The sequence below is a fragment of the Mus caroli genome, unplaced genomic scaffold, assembly GCF_978045245.1.
Source record: "Mus caroli unplaced genomic scaffold, Mus_caroli_1 scaffold_19, whole genome shotgun sequence".
Taxonomy (NCBI): domain Eukaryota; kingdom Metazoa; phylum Chordata; class Mammalia; order Rodentia; family Muridae; genus Mus; species Mus caroli.
The window spans coordinates 9,250,587-9,270,359 of NW_028227274.1; the positions used below are offsets into that span (position 1 = coordinate 9,250,587).

A 19,773-nucleotide genomic window follows, 5' to 3' on the forward strand; every position below is an offset into this window, starting at 1 on the left:
TCTCACTGGTCCACTAGAGTTTAGCCTCTCAGATGGCAGGTTCTTTTTAGATTAAATTAGTTATATTTCATTTTAGAAATAATGCATTTTGTCTTGTTTAATACAGGGTCTCACGTCACCCAGGCTGGCCTTGAACTCACTCTACCTTCCACTCCTGGGATTCAGGAGTGCACTACCACAGCCAGTTTTTTTTTTTTTTTTTTCCTTGAGACAAAACTGTCTCAAGTAGCTCAAGCTGGCTTTGGATTCAAAATAATTCTTCCTGCCTCATCCTCCTGAGAACTGGGATTACAGTATGAGCTACCATACCCAGATCTATTTTTCTATGGCCAGCCCTTTCTGACTAGAGAGGCTGAGACAGAGAGCTAGCACATGAGCCAAGCTCATCACACAGCCCAGTCACCCAGGACTCTGACAACAACTGCAGGGCCTTCATCCAATAGTAAGCAGTGCCCATGGCAGCTCAGGGTCTGGGGGTGTGAAACGGCTAAGTGTAGTAACAGACACCTGTAATCTAAGCCCTTGGGAGGCAGAGACAGGACTACAAGTTCAAGGCTAGCCTGGACTACACAGTGAGAAAGAAAAGGTCACAGTAACAGAAATTATAATGAGGGCAAAATTCACTCTCGACTATCTAATTTACTGCAAGTATTGCCTAGCCTTTGTGGGTGCCACCCTAAGGACAGTATCTACAGTCCTTATGGGTCAACAACCATATATTATCCTATATAGATACCCAAGCCATGAAGGAAATCAGGGAAGAGGTTAATGCCACAGCCTGCTTGCCAGTCTTCCAGTGACGGCCTCTCTGACCTTAAGTCACCAGCCTTCAACTGCTGCATCCTCTTCCTACCTGAAGTTTCCATTTTTCCCTTGCCAGCTGGAAAACCTCACATATTCCATATAGTTCAACTCAAATCTATTCCCCTGGAAGGCTTTCTTGTGGTGACTGGTCCTCCCACATCCAGTTCCAGCCACAGATGACCCTATGGGCATCAAAGCCCACAGGTTAATGCCAGTTCTTCTCTACTCAACTCTGAGCTCTGTGACAGCCATGTCACGTGACAACAGCTCCACATCTCAACTGTAGGCCTGACAAATATACATACATTACATTAATATACATTAAAAAAAAAAAAACCCACAAGACACCATTAGTTGTAGAGGGTGGTTCTGATGCTAAAGTCCTTGTTCCTCAATTGGTTCTTAATCTTTCAGTAAAGAAAGCCGTCGGCCAATTGCTATGCAGAAGGTACAGGCAGGACATCCGGGTCCCTAGAGGCAGGAGGGGAGACACAAGGAAGGAGTAGGAAGTTTTGCCATGCTTTGGAAGGAGAAGAATCCAGCAGCCATGTGAGATCTCAGGAGGATCTGGGACTAGATGGGATTGAGCCACAGAAGTTTAGGGAGGTGGGAGGAGGAGAGCTAAAACTATTATTATGGGCATGCTTTTCCAGGCTGGACATAGTAGTGCCCAGCAATTGTATCACAAAAGTGATTTGAAATTGAACAACTGTGTGTCTGTCTTTTATCTGAGAGTCAAGGGAAGCTGGGAGTGGGCTGGTAGCATGGTCACTTCCCAGAGCAAAGGCAGATATATGCAACAATTAGTTTATAGTCAAAACTCTGAGTGTGTAAGGGAGAGGGTTAGACAGAGAGAGAACATGCTCTGTCATGCTTTGGAGGGAGAAGCACGTAGTGAAAAATGAACTACAGACTCTATTATCAAGAGAATTCTCATAATCTGGCAATGGTACTATGAAGGGGTCAATTTCACTCTTTAGAATTTATTCCATTAAAATGTATACATAATGGCAAAGCCAAACCTTATTATAACTTGGATTTACATTTATTAATGGTGTGGGGGTGTGCATGTGCAGTCCCAAGGACAACTTATGGCAGCCAGTTCTCCTATTCTAGCATGTGGGGTCTAGGAATCAAGCTTGGTTGTACAGTGTGGAGACAATGGGCCACCTCACGGGCCCTCACAGAAACATCTGACAGACAGTGTGTGAGGAAGGGAGCAACTGTGCTCTTCATGAATATACATCCTTTCTAGCTCTCAGCTATAACTCTGAGATGTAAGTGACATTAAGAATATACCCCATGGAGGTGGCACAGCCATGTAGGTAGAAGCAGCAGGATTTCAGGTTCCAGGCTAGCCTGGGCTACAGAGTAAGGCCTTTTCTCAAGAGAAAGGAAACCTCATCTTGGTAGAGAAAGCAGCAGCTAAAGGCTGGTGAGGCTGTCATGAAGGCCTGGCAGGCAGCTGGGGCACTGTTAGTGCCCCATATCGAGTTCCAGCACTTTGGAGGCAGAAGCACAAGGATCAAGAGTTGAAGGCTAGGCACTCAGGAGACAGACTCAGGAAGATCTTTGTGAGTCCAAGCCTAGCCTTGATCTATATAAAGAGACGCCAGGGCTACAAAGTGAGACCCTGACTCAAAACAAATAAACAAACAAACAAACAAACAAAAAAGCAACTCAATACAAACAAACAAACAGAAACCCAGAATATACTGTAATGCCAGTGCTAGGAGGAAAAAACAAACGAACAAAAATCCCACCTACACTTGAGCATGAGGTCTCCACATGCTCCCCCAGCGTGGAAGCAGCAACAGCAGGAGGGGTGTTGGGGTGTCTGAGGCTTGTTAAATAAAGAAGCCATTTCCGTCCATACATCCACATATAAGCCGTGTGAGGCTGCTGCTGGCTGAGCTATTCCCAGCCAGAGAAGCGTTTCTCTTTTTATGACTAAAATTTTCACTCACTTGATTGCTAAAGGGTGGGTGGTATGAGACAGCCCCTCAAGAGCTGAGCAGCTGAACCTGAACCTCAGAGAAGAAAGTGGGTAACCAAAAGCCCTGGGGCTTATGCAGGGGCTACATAGAGGCTTACCCAGTGCCCCTGCTTTGGGGCAGTGGGAGTCAAAAGAAGCCAGCTAGGAAAAAATAAAACGATGCCCAAACATAAGAAGATCCAAAAAAAGAGAAGGGACTGGTAATTCCCTTTCGTAATTCTATAATTCTAGCATTCAACAGGCTAAGGCAGTAGTATTTGCTACCAGCCTGTGCTATATAGTGAACCCCTGTCTCAGCAACACAAAAGGGTAGCGCATAAAATCTACCTTATGTACTTATTCTAAGAAAGAAAAATCACACAATTGTATCTGATTATAAGAGCCTCTAATTCTAGATGGCTAATTGGGTGCTGGCACTGATAGAGACGAGGTTAGAACTGATGAGACAAGGCAATCGCATGATGATGTGTGCAGTGCCATGTCAGAGGTGTCCCCTCTGACCCCCTGGAGAAAAGCTCAAAATGCTAGGATTCCTCAGTTTGCAAAATTTGGGGTAACCGAGAGAAAAAGCAGCTCCTCAAAGAGGAAGCTTAAAACTTTTCAAAGCTAACATTGTTTGGTTACAAAATGAACCAGGAGGCAGGTGATGGCTCAGCAGGTAAAGGCATTTTCTTAGCACACAGCTCTTGCAACCTGAGTTCAATCCCCAGGACTGAACACAATCATGGAAATGTGAAAGGAGAACCCAGCCTACAAAGTTTTCCTCTGACATGCACATAGTCGTTCTTGCGCCTGGTCACACACAGACACACATAGTCACACAGATACACACAGACACACACAGACACACACACATAGATACACACAGACACACAGAGAGGCCCACAGTCACACAACACACACAGAGAGACACACCACACAGATGGGGGGAAGGGGAAAATGGGAGAAGGGAGGATATTTAGGACTCAGAGGTAAAGTGCTTGGATAGTGCAAGCATGCAGCCTTGGGTGTGACCCCCACTTCCAGATGAACTGTATACAGCGGAACACACCTGTAACCCTTAGCCACATAGTAAGATCCTGAGTCTCAAAAACAAAACACAAAAAACCAGAAGAGCAGCTAGGGCCTTAAACTATGCAGCCCGTAGTTCAAAGATAATATTGTAACATCAAAGCTAAGCTCACCCTAACAAAGTAGTCAAAATACCTCTCCTGGGCTGCAGGGGCAGTCCTCAGACTGCAAAGTTAAACCAACAGTAAAGGATTGGTTAGTCACTTTCTAACTTGATTGGCCTGGGGATGTAAAATGGGACTTCAGTGTCCAAGGTGTATGGGAGCAGAATGTAACTTTCATGTGCTCTCTCATAAGAGCCTGGGTAGGGGCTGGAGAGATGGCTCAGCGGTTAAGAGCACTGGCTGCTCTTCCAGAGGTCCTGAGTTCAATTCCCAGCACCCACCTGGTGGCTCACAAGACAGCAGCAGTGTCTTGTGATACCTGGATTTAAAGGCTCGGTGGGATTGTTCCTTTACTCTTTTCTCCATTCTCCTACCTGTGTCTCGCTTCTCCTGTGCATGCCTTTTCATTAGAGCTTGCTCATCTTCTGCATTCTGCCTGGGAAGATGCTCCAACAAAGGAGTCCCTAACTGTAGCCCCACTCACTCATTCAAAGACCCATGAGTATCTCCTAGGGCTAGGACGGGAAAGGAAAGCCAGCCTGTGCAGAGTGGGCAAAGGCTCATGTTCTGGATGGAGCTCAGCTGTGTGTCTCCTTGTGGCGCTGAGACTACCTACAAGTGAGCATGCTTTCCCACAGCAAAGTCCTCTTTGTCTCCTGAGGGCCTGGTTCTTCCCCGGCCTGGGGTCCAGCTACATTTCCCATCACCAAGCAAGCTGTGTTCCCTGAATCAGTGACCACTGTCAGAGAGTCTTGACTACATTTGAGTCATTGTCCTGTGGGGCAGTGGACCATGCCAGGAAACTTGGTAAGCTTGAGGTGGGTTCAAAACCCCAGCACCTCATACCTGAGGACGGTAGGTGTTTCACCTCTTCCTGACCAGATTCCTGGCCTGGAACACGTGACCATACTCCCCACATAGAATGTGACCTATAGTCACATAGCACAGAATAGAGTTCTCCATGCTAATAAGGTATCTAGAGGCCCCAAGGCTAATAAGCATCTATTCCTGGACATTCCTTTCTGCAAAAAGTATTTAATCTCTGGTCCACCGTGAGGAAGTGGTATGCACCCATTTCCCACAATGAACAACGAATAAACAGTATGGACTAGCAAGAACTGCCTCTCTCATGAAGTGGGAAAAGCCTTCACCCTAAAGCCACTGCCTCAAGAAGTGAGGAAAGCCTTCACCCTACAAAGTCACCGCCTAAGTTTCCTGCAGAAGGGCCCTCTGTGCTCCTGGATGTTTATTCCCTGAGCTAAGCAGGAGTTCTCCACCCCTCCACCCCACCCCACCCCAGCCTCATCACAGGCACTTGGGCCCCCTTCATTCCAACTCCATGCGGTTTCCAAGGATGACTGGATACCCAGGAGCTTGGGAACTGACTGTTCAGCCTCAGTCTGTGGCCTTTCTCATCCCAGCTAGGGTCCCCATCTTCGGCTGCATTTTTTTTCTCCCACCCCTGAGCGGTGCATCAGTGCTTCCTGCAGGCACATCACCTACATCTGATAGGAGGGAGCCTCAATTGAGAAAATGCCTCCATAAGATCAGGATGCAGGCAAGCCTACAGGGCATTTTCTTAATTAGTGATTGATGGGGGAGTGCCCAGCCCATTGTGGGTAGGGCCACCCCTGGGCTGATGATCCTTGATCTTTCTTTAAGAAAGCAAACTGAGCAAGCCCTAGGGAGCAAGCCAGTAATCTGCACCCCTCCAAGGCCTCTGCATCAGTTTCTGCCTCCGGGTTGAGTTCCTGCCCTGCTTGAGTTGCTGCCTTCACTGCTTTTGAAATGAACTCTTATATGGAACATGAATGAAATTAGTCCTTCCCTCCTCCAGTTTCTCTTGGTCATCACAACAATAGTGATGCTGACTAGGACAGGCCATTGAGTAAAAAGCAGGTCTATGACATTTAAAGCAGAGTCCGTGAAACTAGTATTTGCTTGATCCCTTACCTCTTTCCAGACACACTTCTGGTACCCACAGGTGAGAACTTCAGCTACATTATGCAAAATGAAAAACACAGGAACAGCCTGAAAGCAAACAGAATAACAAGTATGAACATACTCCTCCCATCTCACAGCTCCATGGTTCTTGCCTTTTGTTTAAAAATAAGATGTGTGGAAGCATTCAGCATACACAGTCTCCTGCAAACACTCATCTAGCCTTGCATTTTGCTGAGGTGTTCATTTTCCCTCCAACATTTACGTATGAGTTCTTTCTCTGCATACAGTGCCCATGGAGGACATAAGAAGGCATGGGAGTCACTGGAACTGGAGTTACAGATGGTAGAAGCCACTGTGTGGGTGCTCAGAACCGAACCTGTGTTCTGCAAAAGCAACGAGTGTTCTTAACCACTGAGTTGTCTCTCTAGCCTTGAAGTATTAGTATTGGCGGAGTGTATGTCAAGGTTCCTCTCCTGCAGGGTTTTTTCATCCACAGTCATAAGCACTCCATGTGTATCATGCACTATACCACATCAGGCTGATCCCGTGAGCACGGTGGAAACATGGTAGACAGCGTGTCCTCAGCAAACAGGAGCTTAGGTGGCGCATATCTCTCCCTTGCCTACAACACACAGCTAACCCAGCCAGGGAAGAGCGAGCCTATGGTTGAAATGACGGCTGAGTGCTTAATGCTTACTGAATGAAAACACAGGGGATGTGGGTGACTCTCACCACTTGGCAAATGGAAGGAAGTGTGACAGGCTGGTATGAAGCTGATCAGGCTAAGAACAATTTTAAAACTTTTTATTGGTTCTTTGTGAATTTCACATCTTACACCCCAATCCACTCATCCCCCTTCCCTTCGTACCCATCCTCCACCCTTGCTACCTTCCCCAAATAGAAAAAAACTTGTTGTGGAAGCTGGAGCATGTCACAGTACATATATTCTTTTGTCCACACTTCTTGGCTTACAAATGTTCATCACAATGAATCATTGCTCTTGTGCAAGGTCTCTGGCTTCTGCTACTCTCTCAAAGCTGGAACCTCACTGGGACTCCTCTCAGATAGCCTGTTGTGGCTCTGTGTCAATGAGATCTTGTAGTTCTGGATCTATAGGACTGGCCCCTTCATGCACTCCAGCAGTCCACTGATGGGGAAGATGTGGAGCCAATTCAAATCTCTGGATCTGAGCTGGTCAGCCCAATGGCTCTCTGTAACCTCCTCCAGCCTAAAGCAGGCTGGTTCAGACCTTACTCCACTAAGGCAGGGCCACCTGTGGTGCAGCTCCTACAACTCAGCTAGTTTCCTTTGATGTGACACTGCCTACCACCTGCCGAGAGGCTGGACCGGTCCTCTGAGATTTTCCAGAGTTAACTGCAACCTGTGAATTTGGCGGCTTACTGCTAAAAGGCTGTGCTAACAACTTGGCATCATGACATCAAGAAACTTGGCATGGCAGGGGATGGGTTTCCCCCTTTATAAGCACAGACTTTTATTAAACATTTGAGCTTTGATCAGGAAACTTGACTTAGCTCCATTTTTTTCTCTCGACCTACTAGTTCCCCTCTCTTTTCAGCCCTGGCTTGCCTCCCAGGTGAAACCCAGTTCATGTTAGCTGCTGGTTGGCTTCCAACAGCTCTCCTGCTCTCTGGGCTGGCTCACTTGCAACCATCCAGGGCCAGCTCTACCCTGCTCAAGTGAGGTGCAGGGCCTGCTCTCCAGAGTGTTACAGCAGGTTAGAGACAGGGACAGTTCTACTCTCATGACATTGGGGCCAGCTACTCCACTTATTACAGTACATGGAAAGGGATGAGGGAGGGGAGGAGGGCATATCTCCCTCATCCATTCCACCACCCAGCAGACAAGAGGCAGGGCCATCTCTCCTGCCCTCGGGGCCAAAGGGAAGGGAGGGAATCTCTCCCTTGCCTATCATTGCAGAGCAGACAAGAGGCAGGGCTGGCTCTCCCACACTCATGCTCTTGGGGCCAGCTTACCTGCAACCCCCACATCCAGGGTCAGCTCTACTGTGCTTCCCAGGTAAGGTGCAGAGCCTGCTCTCCCAAGTGCTGCTGCAGGTTAGGGTCCAGGCCAACTCTTTGTTCTCATGACCACAAGGCCAGGTCTCTTGCCTACCACAGGTGGTCAGGGACAAGAGGGTAGGAGGGTATCTCTTCTTCTTCCACATCACAGCATGGGAGATGAATGGTAGGGCAAGGTCTCCCAGGTTCATATCGTTGGTGCTGGCTCACCTACAAATTCCACAACGTATGGGTGCCTACTCTCCTGAGTCCTGAAGCTGGCTGGGGGCAGGGGCAGCTCTTCAGTTCCCATACCCTGAGGATCAGCTCTTTCATGGTGCCCAGGTGAGGGGTGGGGCCAATTCTGCACAGCCCTCAGAGATCAACTGTCCCTGGGCAGCAGCCCAGACCAGGAAACTCCACCTGGCCTTTGGTGGTAACAGACCCCTGCTGCTGCAGGGCCATGGACCCTGACATGGCCCCAGCAGGAACACAGGCCAGGACCCTACCATGGTCCTTCCGGCTACTCACATCAGGCTGATCCTAACTACCCTTGGGTCTCCAGTCCTGCCTCTCTTTATTGTGCCCACATCCTTGGTTTCTCTTTCTCTTCCATTTCTCTATCACTTACTTGCTCCTCTTAGAGGCACCCAGGGTCTCTGAGTGTCTGGGGTTATCTCAGGAGTGGTCTCAGGAGTGCTATGCCCCGCTTGTGCATTATGGCTCCAGGCAGGGGTCATCTCAGGCATGTTCTGCCTCCTGTCCCTCCCAGGCCTGCACAGTGCCAGACTGGATGGTGGTCATGTCAGGTGGCCCACTCCAGTGGCCCCTTGCAGGAGTTGTCTGCCTCAGGCTCACCCTGCCTGGGGCCCACCGTCACAGGTAGGTTTCTTGTTGACTCCAACTTGTTCTCCACCCTGGGAATCCATCCAGGCTTCCCCCGGCACCAAACTGGTGGTCATCTCAGGCTTATTCACAGGTCAGAACACTGAGTGTAGACATAGCCTCTCTCTCCTCTCTGCCACCTACTGATGCGCACGTGACATGGTAGCCATACTTGAAATGCCTCTTAGAGGCAGGAAGCTAAGAACATTTAAATGGCTTTTTAGATTAATGAAAAAACAATGGTTCAGAACTGTCAAACTGTCTACTTTGCATCTTTTCTTGGACCTCCTCCTAAAACTATAAGCAGAGTAGCTATGAGTCTCACAGATAGGGGAGACACGGAGCTTCCAGGCAAGTTGCACACCGTGACATTCATATCACACAGGACCCCAGTGAGCCTGCAGCTATACAGGTTCAACAAGGCTACAGCTGTCCAAGTTCTACAGCCAGCTGTATGGCTTATCCTTGTGGTTCTAGCATGCAGGAAGCTAAGGCAGGAGGATCACCACTAATTCAAGGCCAGCCTGAGCTAGAGTAAGTGCCAGGCAAGCTGGGCTACAGAGTGAGATCTGTGATTTAAAAAAAAAAAAAAAAAAAAAAAGCAAATCCTGGCAGCAATAAAAGTACTAAGATTGCTGGGCAGTGGTGGCGCATGCTTTTAATCCCAGCACTCGGGAGGCAGAGGCAGGTGGATTTCTGAGTTCGAGGCCAGCCTGGTCTACAGAGTGAGTTCCAGGACAGCCAGGGCTCTTCAGAGAAACCCTGTCTCAGAAAAAAAAAAAAAAAAAAAAAAAAAAGTACTAAGATTTAAAATGAGTGAACTCTAATAAAATCTATGCTATTTTAAAGAGGGGTATCATTCATTCTTTAAAATTTAAACCTGAATTTCTCAAGCCATTTTTCCTACTGAAAAGCTAACAAACGTTAGAGAACTAGTTTAGAACTGACCACTTAGACTGTATCCACCTGGGGAAGAGCTACCAATATTAAGACAGTGTGCTGCTTTGATGATCCTTCCTCAGCTTCAGACTGCAAATGCCTTACTCTCCACGGTGCGGCACGGATTCAAGAGCTGTGCTGGCGACTCAATTCCTTGAGTAAACCTTCTGTACTTGTTATTTTTCCTATTTCTGTGACCAAATCCTGACAAAAATCAGCTTGAGAGGAAGGGTTTGCTTAGCTTGGGTCTGAGGGGACAGCAGCCATCGTGACAAGGAGGGAAGAGTGGCAAGAGTCAGTCAGTGTCTAAGGACTGCTCTCTTGACACCACTTATAAAGAATGAGTTTCTGCAGAGCCTGCTTACAGTCTCAGAAGGGTAGGGTCAGGACATCACAGCAGGGAACAGTGCAGGAGGTAGGCAGGAGCAGCAGCTATGAGCTCACCTCTTGAGGCAACAATCATGAGCAGAAAGAGCTAACTGGACCAACATGGGCTTTTGAAGCCTGAAGCCCACTTACTCCAACAAGGCCAACAGGGCTCCTACCTAGACCTTGTCAAACAGTCCCATGAACTGGGGCCTAATTCAAACACTGAGCCCACGAGGGCCATTCTCATTCAGACCAAACAGTCAGAAAGATGGGACCACCTTACTAAATCTCTAAGGACCATCCCCAGTGACCTACTTTTTCTAGCAAAGATTGGCCTCCTATAGGTTCTACAGCTTTCAAATACAGTGTCACTAGTTGTCAACCAAAAGTATTTATGAGTCTATAGGGGACATCTCACATTCAGATCAAAACACTCCCCTTTATTACTCTTAGTGTTAAATTTAGCAGGAGCTACTTTTGTTAAATTAGACAAAAATTATGATGCATGATGACAATAATAATAGTAGCTGAATACAGCAGACAATCACTGCTACACACTTAAGCTTCATAAGAATTCTGGGACAGATACCTCCAATATCCCCATTATACAGATGGGAAAACTGAGACAAATTCTCTTTCTGTTTTTTAACTTGCTTCTTAACCACTTGAAACCGTGTGTGTGTGTGTGTGTGTGTGTGTGTGTGTGTGTGTGTATGTTGTGTGTGTGGTTTTTCAAGACACGGTTTCTCCATGTAGCCCTGGCTGACCTGGAGCTCAGAGATTCATCTGCCTTTGTCTACCAAAGAATTAAAGACATGTGCCACCACTGCCAGGCATAAACCACTTTTTCTGAGTTACTGCTTTAATTGCCAAGGGTTGAATTAAAGGCATACATACACACTAAGCAAGGATTTCTACTGCTGAGCCCCAGCCCCAGCTGTGAGCACTTACAGATGAACAGCCCAGACATTTGTCTTTCCCTAAAGAAGACTGGAAACCGGCCCATCTGCTGTCTCTATGCAGTGGACAGGCATGGGAGAGATGTTCCCCAACCCACCACTCCCCACAACCACCTGCGGTAGGTGAGTAAGGTGGCTCAGAGAACTAGCAAGTCGGCCCTGCCCCTCATTAGCTGCAGAGGTCAGGAAAGCAACCTCCACCTCTTGCTTGGGCAAAGTGAGAAACCTGGCCCTGGTGACATGGGTGCAAGAGAGATGCTGGGCTGACCAACTAAACTTCCACCCAGGCCCAGACCCACCCCAACCAACATCTACCCCATCTATGAACTGCTGAAGCACATGGCGGGGGTTGGGGTGGGGGCCTACAGATCCAGAGCTACAGGATCTCCATGACACAAGGCAGCAGCAGGAAATCCAAGAGGGGTCCCTAGTAAGGACCCAGTATTGACAGTGCAGCAGAAGCCAAAAGCCTTGAACTCACTGCCATGAACATCTGTAAGAAAAGCTCTTTGGGCAAAAGGGTGTGACACACTGGAGCTTGCATGGCAAGATGGGCTTTTTGTTTTGTGGTTTTCATATATGTAAAATTTCATTTTTACTTTTTGTTTTCCTTGGGGGAGAGGTTGCAAGAACGGAGGGTGAATATGGAGGGATGGGAAAATGAGTGGGATTGGTGTGTATGATACGAAATTGGGGAGCATACTGTGAAATTCACAAAAAAAAATCATTTAAAAAGTTAAAAAAGAAAAAAATGGAGGAAAAAAAAAAGGAAAAGAAACCCTATTCCTGACCACAGACATGGCCGTTGGTCAATCTATAGACTGAGCTGAGGTTCTCAGGTGTGTCTGCAGACACCTTCCTCTGCCGTGTCGTCCACTGGCTTCCCGGGTTAGCCTCTTCACTTCTATAGAAGAATGGCAATCCCACTTTTCTTTGGGTGAGTTTCAAATATGCAGACATGTCCTTCATGTATTATATAGAATAATTGCACTCAGGCCCTCTCTGCAGAAAGCAACTGGGGGATACTTGTTTTTAAGACTGCACCTTACACTGCAGTCCAGGTTAGCATCTAATTCACTGTATAGCCCAGAATGGCTCTGAATTTTTGGCAATCCTCCTGCCCCGGCCTCATGGATATTGGAACTACAGGTGTATTGTTTATGGACCACCACACTGCTTTCCACAGCAGCCATACTATTCTAGGTTTCTGACAGGACTACACAAGCATCCAGATTTCACCAAGTCCTTACCACCACTTGGGCAGGTAAAAGCCATCCTATGGGAATGAAATAGTGTCACCTGAAGTTCATATCTGCATTTTTAAAAAATTTACCTAATCTCTATGGATGTTTTCTTTGCATATATATCCATGTACCAGGTGCATACCTGGTGCCTACAGAGGCCAGAAGAGGGCAGTGGATTCCCTGGAACTGGAAGTACAGAAGTCTGTGAAGCACCACTTAAGTGCTGGGAACTGCCCCAGGGTCCTCTGTAGGAGCAGCGAGTGTTCTTAACCACTGAGCCATTGCTCCAGCCCAATTTACATTTTCCTAATGACTGGTTAGGTTGGGAGGCTGTCTCTTTAGATGTATTCTCCTTAGAGAGAAGTGTCTATTTAAACAGCCCTACTAACCTAGAACTCACTGTGTATGTAGGCCAGGCTGTCCTAAAACTCTGAGATCTACCTGCTCTGTCTCTGGAGTGCTGGATCAAAGGTGTGCCCCTTTGCCCATTTTTGGTTTTTTCGAGACAGGGTTTCTCTGTATAGCCCTGGCTGTCCTGGAACTCACTTTGTAGACCAGGCTGGCCTCGAACTCAGAAATCCGCCTGCCTCTGCCTCCCGAGTGCTGGGATTAAAGGCGTGCGCCACCACGCCCGGCTTGCCCATTTTTAAGTCAAGTGGCTTGGGCTCTCAATAATGGTTGTTAGTAGTTCTCCCATTAGTCTGCATATGACTCTGGTCTTAAATACATGATTTGTGAATCTTTTCTCTCATTCTACAAATGTCTTTTTACTTTGTTGATTATATCCTTTGATGCAACTTATTTATTTATTTATTTATTTATTTATTTAGTATGGTTTTTCAAGACAAGGTTTCTCAGTGTAGCCTTGACTGTCCTGGAACTCGCTCTGTAGACCAGGCTGGCCTTGAACTCACAGAGCTCTGCCTGCCTCTGCCTCCCGAGTGTTGGGATTAAAGAAGCGCACCACCACACCTGGCACTACCAAGTATTTCATTTTAATTAAGTGCGATTAGTATTTGCTTTTTTCCTTTGTGTCCTGTGCCTTTGGTGTCATTTCTAAGAAGTTGGCAAACCAATGTCAAGGAAGCTTTTTCCCTGGTCTAATTTTAATAAGCCTTTTTATAACTGAAATGTTTTTCATGTATTTTGATGTTTCCCCACCCCAACTCCTCACAGATCCTCCCCCATCTCCCTAACACCCCAACTCCACTTTCTCCCTCTTTCAAAAAATAATGAAACCAAGAAAGATAAAAACACACACATGTATACAGAATCCAGAAAAATACAGAAAAGCAAAACAGAAAAGCAAAGACCAACAAGACAAACATATTTCCATAACCTTAAAAAAAGGTTTATTAAACAAATTTAAGATTTTGGGAGCCATGTATAGATAGAACGAGAAGATAATGACAATCTTGCGGGTATGTGTGTGTGCGTGTGCGGGTGTGGGTGTGTGCGTGGGTGTGTGTGGGTGTGTGTGTGTGGGGTGTGTGTGTGTGTACTATACCGCCTCAGAGCCCATATCTGAAAAACAAAACAATACTTAGGTTCCAATCCATCTTGATAAGAAAACATCAAAGTGTCCTCTAACTCTCTCTGCCCCACATCACAGCCGCCCTCAGGCTCATCAGACAAGCCTCTTCACTCCGTGGATGGAGGTTAACTCAGAGACGACTGGCCAGAGTGCACAGGGCCATCTCTCCAGTCTGTGGGTGTGGAATTAAAAAAACAAAAACAAACAAATAACAAAATAAGCTGGGAGGGGCTGTGGGATAGGCTCTAGGAGTTATAGGATGAGTAAATATGATTAAAATATACTGTACATAAGGAAATCTTCAGGATTTAGTAAAAATGCTACTTTTTTCTTAAAGGAAGAATGGAGTAAGGAGCTCAGTGGTAGAGTGCTTGCCTAGCATGCACAAAGCCCTGGGGTCAATCCTTAACACCACAGAAGGGAGGGAAGGGGGGAGGTGAAGTGGGGAGGGCATGAGCAGCCTCCACTGGGCGGTTACAGGAAAGGTGCTGGGGCAGGCTCCACCCAGGAGCACTCTTCAGCTCGGTGGATCCAAACTCCTTTAAGTCCACACCAACACTGAAAGACAGCAGCACACGGTCCATGCTGCTCACTATGGGTGAGTGGCTACTGCGCTTATAGAAGAAACCTCAACAGATTAGAAAGAGCAAGTTCACAGAGCTGGAAAAACAAAATACACAAACAACCCCCCCCCCCAAGGGTCAGGTGTGGCAGGAGCACTCAGCGGGCACATAGGCTGGACTTCCTCCACCACAGGGCACACTGAAAGCCAGGCCAGGCCACATGACACCTTGCCACCAAAAAGAAAAAGGGGGGAAGGGTAGGAAGGAGGGAGGGACACAGACAGACAGACAAACAGAAATAAAGGAGGAAAAGGGGGGGAGAAAGAAAGGTGGGACACAGAAACCAACCCAGTCCTGTTAAGTGCCCAATCAGCATTCACAGTCCACCTAGCTCTGTGGTCCTCCTCCTAGCTCTGTGGCCCTCCACCTTCCTAACCTGTGACCCTTTGCAGTCCACCTAGCTCTGTAGTCCTCCACCTTCCTAACCTGTGACCCTTAAATACACTTCCTCAAGTTGTGCTGACCCCCAACCATGAAATTACTTTCATTGTTACTTCATAACTGAAATCTTGCTACTCTTATGAATCATAAAGTGCCAGGTGGTGGTGGCCCACACCTTTATCCCAGCACTCAGGAGGGAGAAGCAGATGGAGCTCTGAGTTCAAGGCCATTCTGGTTTTCAGAGTAAGTTCCAGGATAGCCAGGGCTACACAGAGAAACCCTGTCTAGAAAAACCAACCAACTAAGCAACCATAATGCAGATATCGGATATGCAGGCTATCTGATATCTGACCCTGTGAAAGGGTAGGTCAACTCCACCCCTGAAGGAGTCAAGACCCACAGGTTGAGAAACACTGCTCTAGGCTCTCACACATCCCCCACCTTATCTACTCCAGAAAACACACATTTTATTCCAATTCAGAAGCAGTCAAATCAACTGCACTAGCCAACACCAGCAAACTTGTTTACACAGAATCTAAACATCTGTCCTCATCCCTCAGCTTTGAGGCAATTCTGCCTTGCTGAGACTTCTGACCAGGAATTACAATGAGAGTTATAATGGTCATCAGAACTGCGCTGTTCAGGATATGAGCGCATCATCACTGTGACCTCACCCACTGTGAGAAGGCTGACAGGCAGGCCGGAAGAAAGCCCGGCTCTGTATAGCATCAAGATTGGTAACAGAAAGCCCAGGCACAAACTTCACCATGTACACTCAGTAGCTGTTGCTTTGGGGAGGGTCTCTTTATGACCCCACACCCTTTAATTTCCTCAAGGTCAAAAGGCCATGTCTTCTGTGTCTTGAAGCACACCAGAAGTCTCAAATGCCAGTAACTATAGAGTAATTCTCCCAGGGCTGGGACACAGTTTGGTGGCAGAGCACTTGGCTAGCACTTATGCCAGAATTGGAGCCGATGCTCTGCTTCTCCAAGACCTGCTATGAACCAAGTTGGTTCAGCTCAACAAAATGCTTAGGGCTGAAGGCACCTGAGGCCTCTGATCACTCCTAGAAGAGCATAAGCCAGGCTTGGTGGTGATCTGTCAACCCAGTCCTCAGTTTAAGGTCATCCTTAGCTATACACAGAGTTTGAAGACAGCCTAGGACAGATGAAATCATGTCTCCAAAAATAAAATAAAATAACAACAAAAACCCTTAGAATACTCTCTCTCCCTAACCTCTATGTATCAGTTTTAAGTGTGAGGTGAAAAATCCACAAAGCAGTCCCTGTAGGGCCCAGCACAGCCTGCTCAGGTTGCTCCCAGGAGCTGCACATCAGAACAGAATTCCAAAGCTCTGTCAGATCAAGGAGGCCTTTCTGAAGCACAGCTGCTCCAAGTGTTTTGTATAACACATCCACAGACTTTAACTGAGCACTTATCCCTAATTCCTTATGGATTCATTAACTGGCAGTTTGGCACCAGAATACTGAGGCCTGTTTTCCATCCAATGCAAACTGTGTGAGTACCTGGTGTTTATCCACCCTAGGAATGGCTATGCAGCAATGTAAAAACAGAGAACCGAAAAGAGGCTGGCTTGAATTCTTTCAGGGAACAAAGCAGTAACAAGTGTCTCTTGCTCAGGGCTTCCCTAACAGGTGTGAATTGATCAGTGATTTTGACCTGCTAGAGGACATACGTGCTAGGTCAGTGCACTCAACTGAGAGGCTCAGGAACTCACACAAAAATGAAAGTCATTTGTATTCTGTGCTGAAGCTGATGTCCTTGTAACCAAAGAGCAAGCTCAAAGACAGGCTTGCCTAGAAATTGTCCTTCCAAAGCACTGTTGTAGGATATAGAGTTCCCTGACTACTGAGACATTTATGATGGGTTTTGGAGGGATTTTAGCCATCTGATATTTGAGTCCCTTTTTGCAATAAGGTGTCTGAACCTGAAAATCTCTCTCAGACTGTCCACCTAGGCCAAACAGTGCCTTTGAGCCTCTTCAGTCAGAGTGGCTAAGCTAAGATCCACAGCAGGATAGGAAACATGGCCCTATCTTTCCAGCTAGGCTGCACAATAGCAATGGGCAATGACCCACAGGATCCAATTGAAGCAAAGCCTAAGACTCCTCACAATTGAGGCATTAGGAAGGTAGGCTCCCTGTGAACTGAGGTGAGCCTGGGACTCCATCCTACAGCTTACTCAGAGAAACCAGTGCAGTTCCTTGCTGCTTGGACTAGTGGGAGCTTTCTAACCAAGTAAAAAGATTTGAAGCAGCCAGGCATAGTGCCACACACTTGAAACCACACCCACTGCTCAGGAGACTATGGCTAAAGGATTATGAATTCAAAACCAGAATGGGCTACATAGGAGGACATTGTCTCTAAAAAAAAGAAAAAGAAACAAGTCCAGGCTAAAGAGATGGAGCCCTGGCTGCTCTTCCACAGGACCCGAGTTCAGTTCTCAACATCAACATGGGAGCTCCCAATGGCCTGCGACTCTAGTTCCAGGGGATCTGACACCCTCACAGAGACACATCTAGGAAAATCACCGATGTGCATTTAACAAATATAAAAAGAAGTCATTAAAATAATTTTTAAAAGCTTTTGGGGAAAGTCCATACGCATGAGCTCCCAAAGAGACCGATCTGAAAAAGACAAAGGTGACAAATTGGAAGCAGCGCCACCTGGTGGAGACTAGAGGCAGGCTGGCAATCCTCCGCGGTGCAGCTCATCCTCCTCCAGCTGACTGGATTTGCCCCACCCCTCACTTGTGACTCACAAGAAAACACAAAGGAGGGCTGGGCAGGGCCAGTGAACAAAGGGCTTGATGCACATGCATGAGGATGTATGACCTGAAACTATCTAAAATTCAAGTATGAAGGTGCACACATGTAACCCCAGTGGAGACAGGGTGGAGGCAGGCAGACCTCAGGGCCTTGATACACATGTGTAGCTGGAACTGTGAGATACCTTGCCTCAAGTGTGTGTGTGTGTGTGTGTGTGTGTGTGTACTGGAACATGACAGAAGATTTCTGATGTTGACCTCTAAAATGTACATATGTCCTCACAAGTGAGCACACCTACAAATATACATACATACACAAAATTACATATATATAATGCAAAGAAAATCACTCTGGAAACTTGAGTGGAAAAAAATCTTTCAACAACAACAACAAAAAAAACCATTACTCTCATAAGCCCAATACATGACTTTTCAATCTTTAAGCTCTGGCATCCATACCGATCCAGAACTTAGAGGAAAAAATTAAAGCCAGTGGGACCAGAAAGACGCAGTAGGAAGAGTGGGGACTGCCGGAACCGTCAGGGCTGGGCACCAACACGCACTGTGGGTCAGCTTCTAGGCCCACTTCTAGGCCCTGAAAGACCCACAACGTGAGGACTCCCTCACGTTCTGACTCAGGAGAGGCGACACCCCAAAATCACCCACAAGAAACGGTCTTGCTGCAACTTGCAAGAGGATTTTTATTCGAGAGCGTTCTCGGGCCCATGGTCATACACCACGCAGGAGTAGAGGACCATGGCGCCCCGAGTAGCTGAGTAAGGGGGTATTTAAAGGAAGAAACCACAACTCAAGGAAGTGGGGAGGGGTTGTTGGAAAAATACCAAAGATACCAGTTAAGAGTCATAAGGAAGTGTAAAGTCACAAGAGTCACAGAGAATACCTGGTAATTGTTTTGGTTAACTCTCAGTTTCTAAGAGCCCCTAACAATAGCACATTTGCATGGCAGTTTCCGGCGTTGGTCAGGGTGACTTTCTTTGAATGAACACTCTTTGAACTCAGGAAGCAGGTAGGTGGAGGAAGGAATGTCGCTATCAAGGTATGATTAGCATACCTTGGAGCAATGAGTCACAAAGGTTACATTCCCAAGCCTCGACCTAAAGGCCTAGAATTTTGTTACTTCTTCATTCCCCCCTTTTTTTTTTGTTAATAGTTCTAATCTTAGAACTAGACACTATCTTTTTTCTGACATATTTGATCCTTTAGGGCATAGTACTGTTGTCTCAAAACTAAAAGCCGCACTGCACTAATTCTTGTTCTAATAAAGGTGACTTGTCTATTTAACACACATGCACCTATAATTAAAAGCAGAAGCAAAATCAAAAGGGGTATCATAAAGGTAGAAAGTAGGGTGGTCAAGAGTACAAGATAAGGGCCTTTCCACCGGAGTCTCAAGGTTTTCTGTGCAGAGACGTCTAATGTAGCAGGTCTTCTTCTCTTGAGTAGGCCTTCTGGAGCTGCTTTTTTGCTCGCTGTCTCACTCACTGGAGCACCTTTAGCCTAGAGAACAAAGGCTGGGATAGCAGCATGTCAGCACTATGTACAGAGGCTATTTTTACCAGTGGAGGGGGCCCCCTGTAGAGTAATTCATAAGGGGGTCAGTCTAAACTGTCCAGGGGTGTTTTTAACCCTGAAGAGCAAAGGGTAGGAGAGCTATCCAATCATTAGCGCCAGTTTCTGTTGTCAATTTGGTAAGGGTCTCTTAATGGTTCTATTTATTTTCTCTACCTGTCCTGAGCTTTGGGCCTGTATGCACAATGTAACTTCTAACCGATCTCTAATATCTTGGCCAGTCCCTGATTTACCTGGGCAACAAAGGCAGGTCCATTACCTTGGGAAGATTTCTTTTAGGATCTTTAGTCCTGGTAGGAAAAGCTTTTATCCATCTTGAAATGGTGTCTATAAACACTAACAAGTACTTGTTGCAATATCTAGCTGGCTTAATTTCTGTAAATTTTACTTCGTCATAGCACAGGCCTTGCAGCTTTTGACTATTTCTTTTGCCAAGTCAGAGAGTCCTGTAACATAGTAGTCAAAGGACCTAACCACACCTTTGAATTTCTTGGCCCCCAGGTGGGTCAAATACTGTCCAAACTT

The 19,773-nt window shown here is 46.7% G+C and overlaps 1 protein-coding gene and 1 non-coding gene across 9 annotated transcripts in view; both read right to left on the bottom strand.

The window, feature by feature from the left end:
* Positions 1–19,773, bottom strand: part of Slc35d4 (solute carrier family 35 member D4) — a 139,853-nt gene that overhangs the window by 100,863 nt on the left and 19,217 nt on the right. For all 8 annotated transcript variants that reach the window (XM_085833709.1, XM_085833712.1, XM_085833708.1 and 5 more), the window contains one exon: positions 5,929–6,006. In XM_085833709.1, the coding sequence (XP_085689835.1) occupies positions 5,929–6,006 (78 nt within the window). The remainder of the gene's footprint in view (positions 1–5,928; positions 6,007–19,773) is intronic.
* Positions 8,880–9,017, bottom strand: LOC115029920 (small nucleolar RNA SNORA17). The gene has a single exon (XR_003835492.1). It is a non-coding gene; the product is annotated as a small nucleolar RNA SNORA17 (small nucleolar RNA).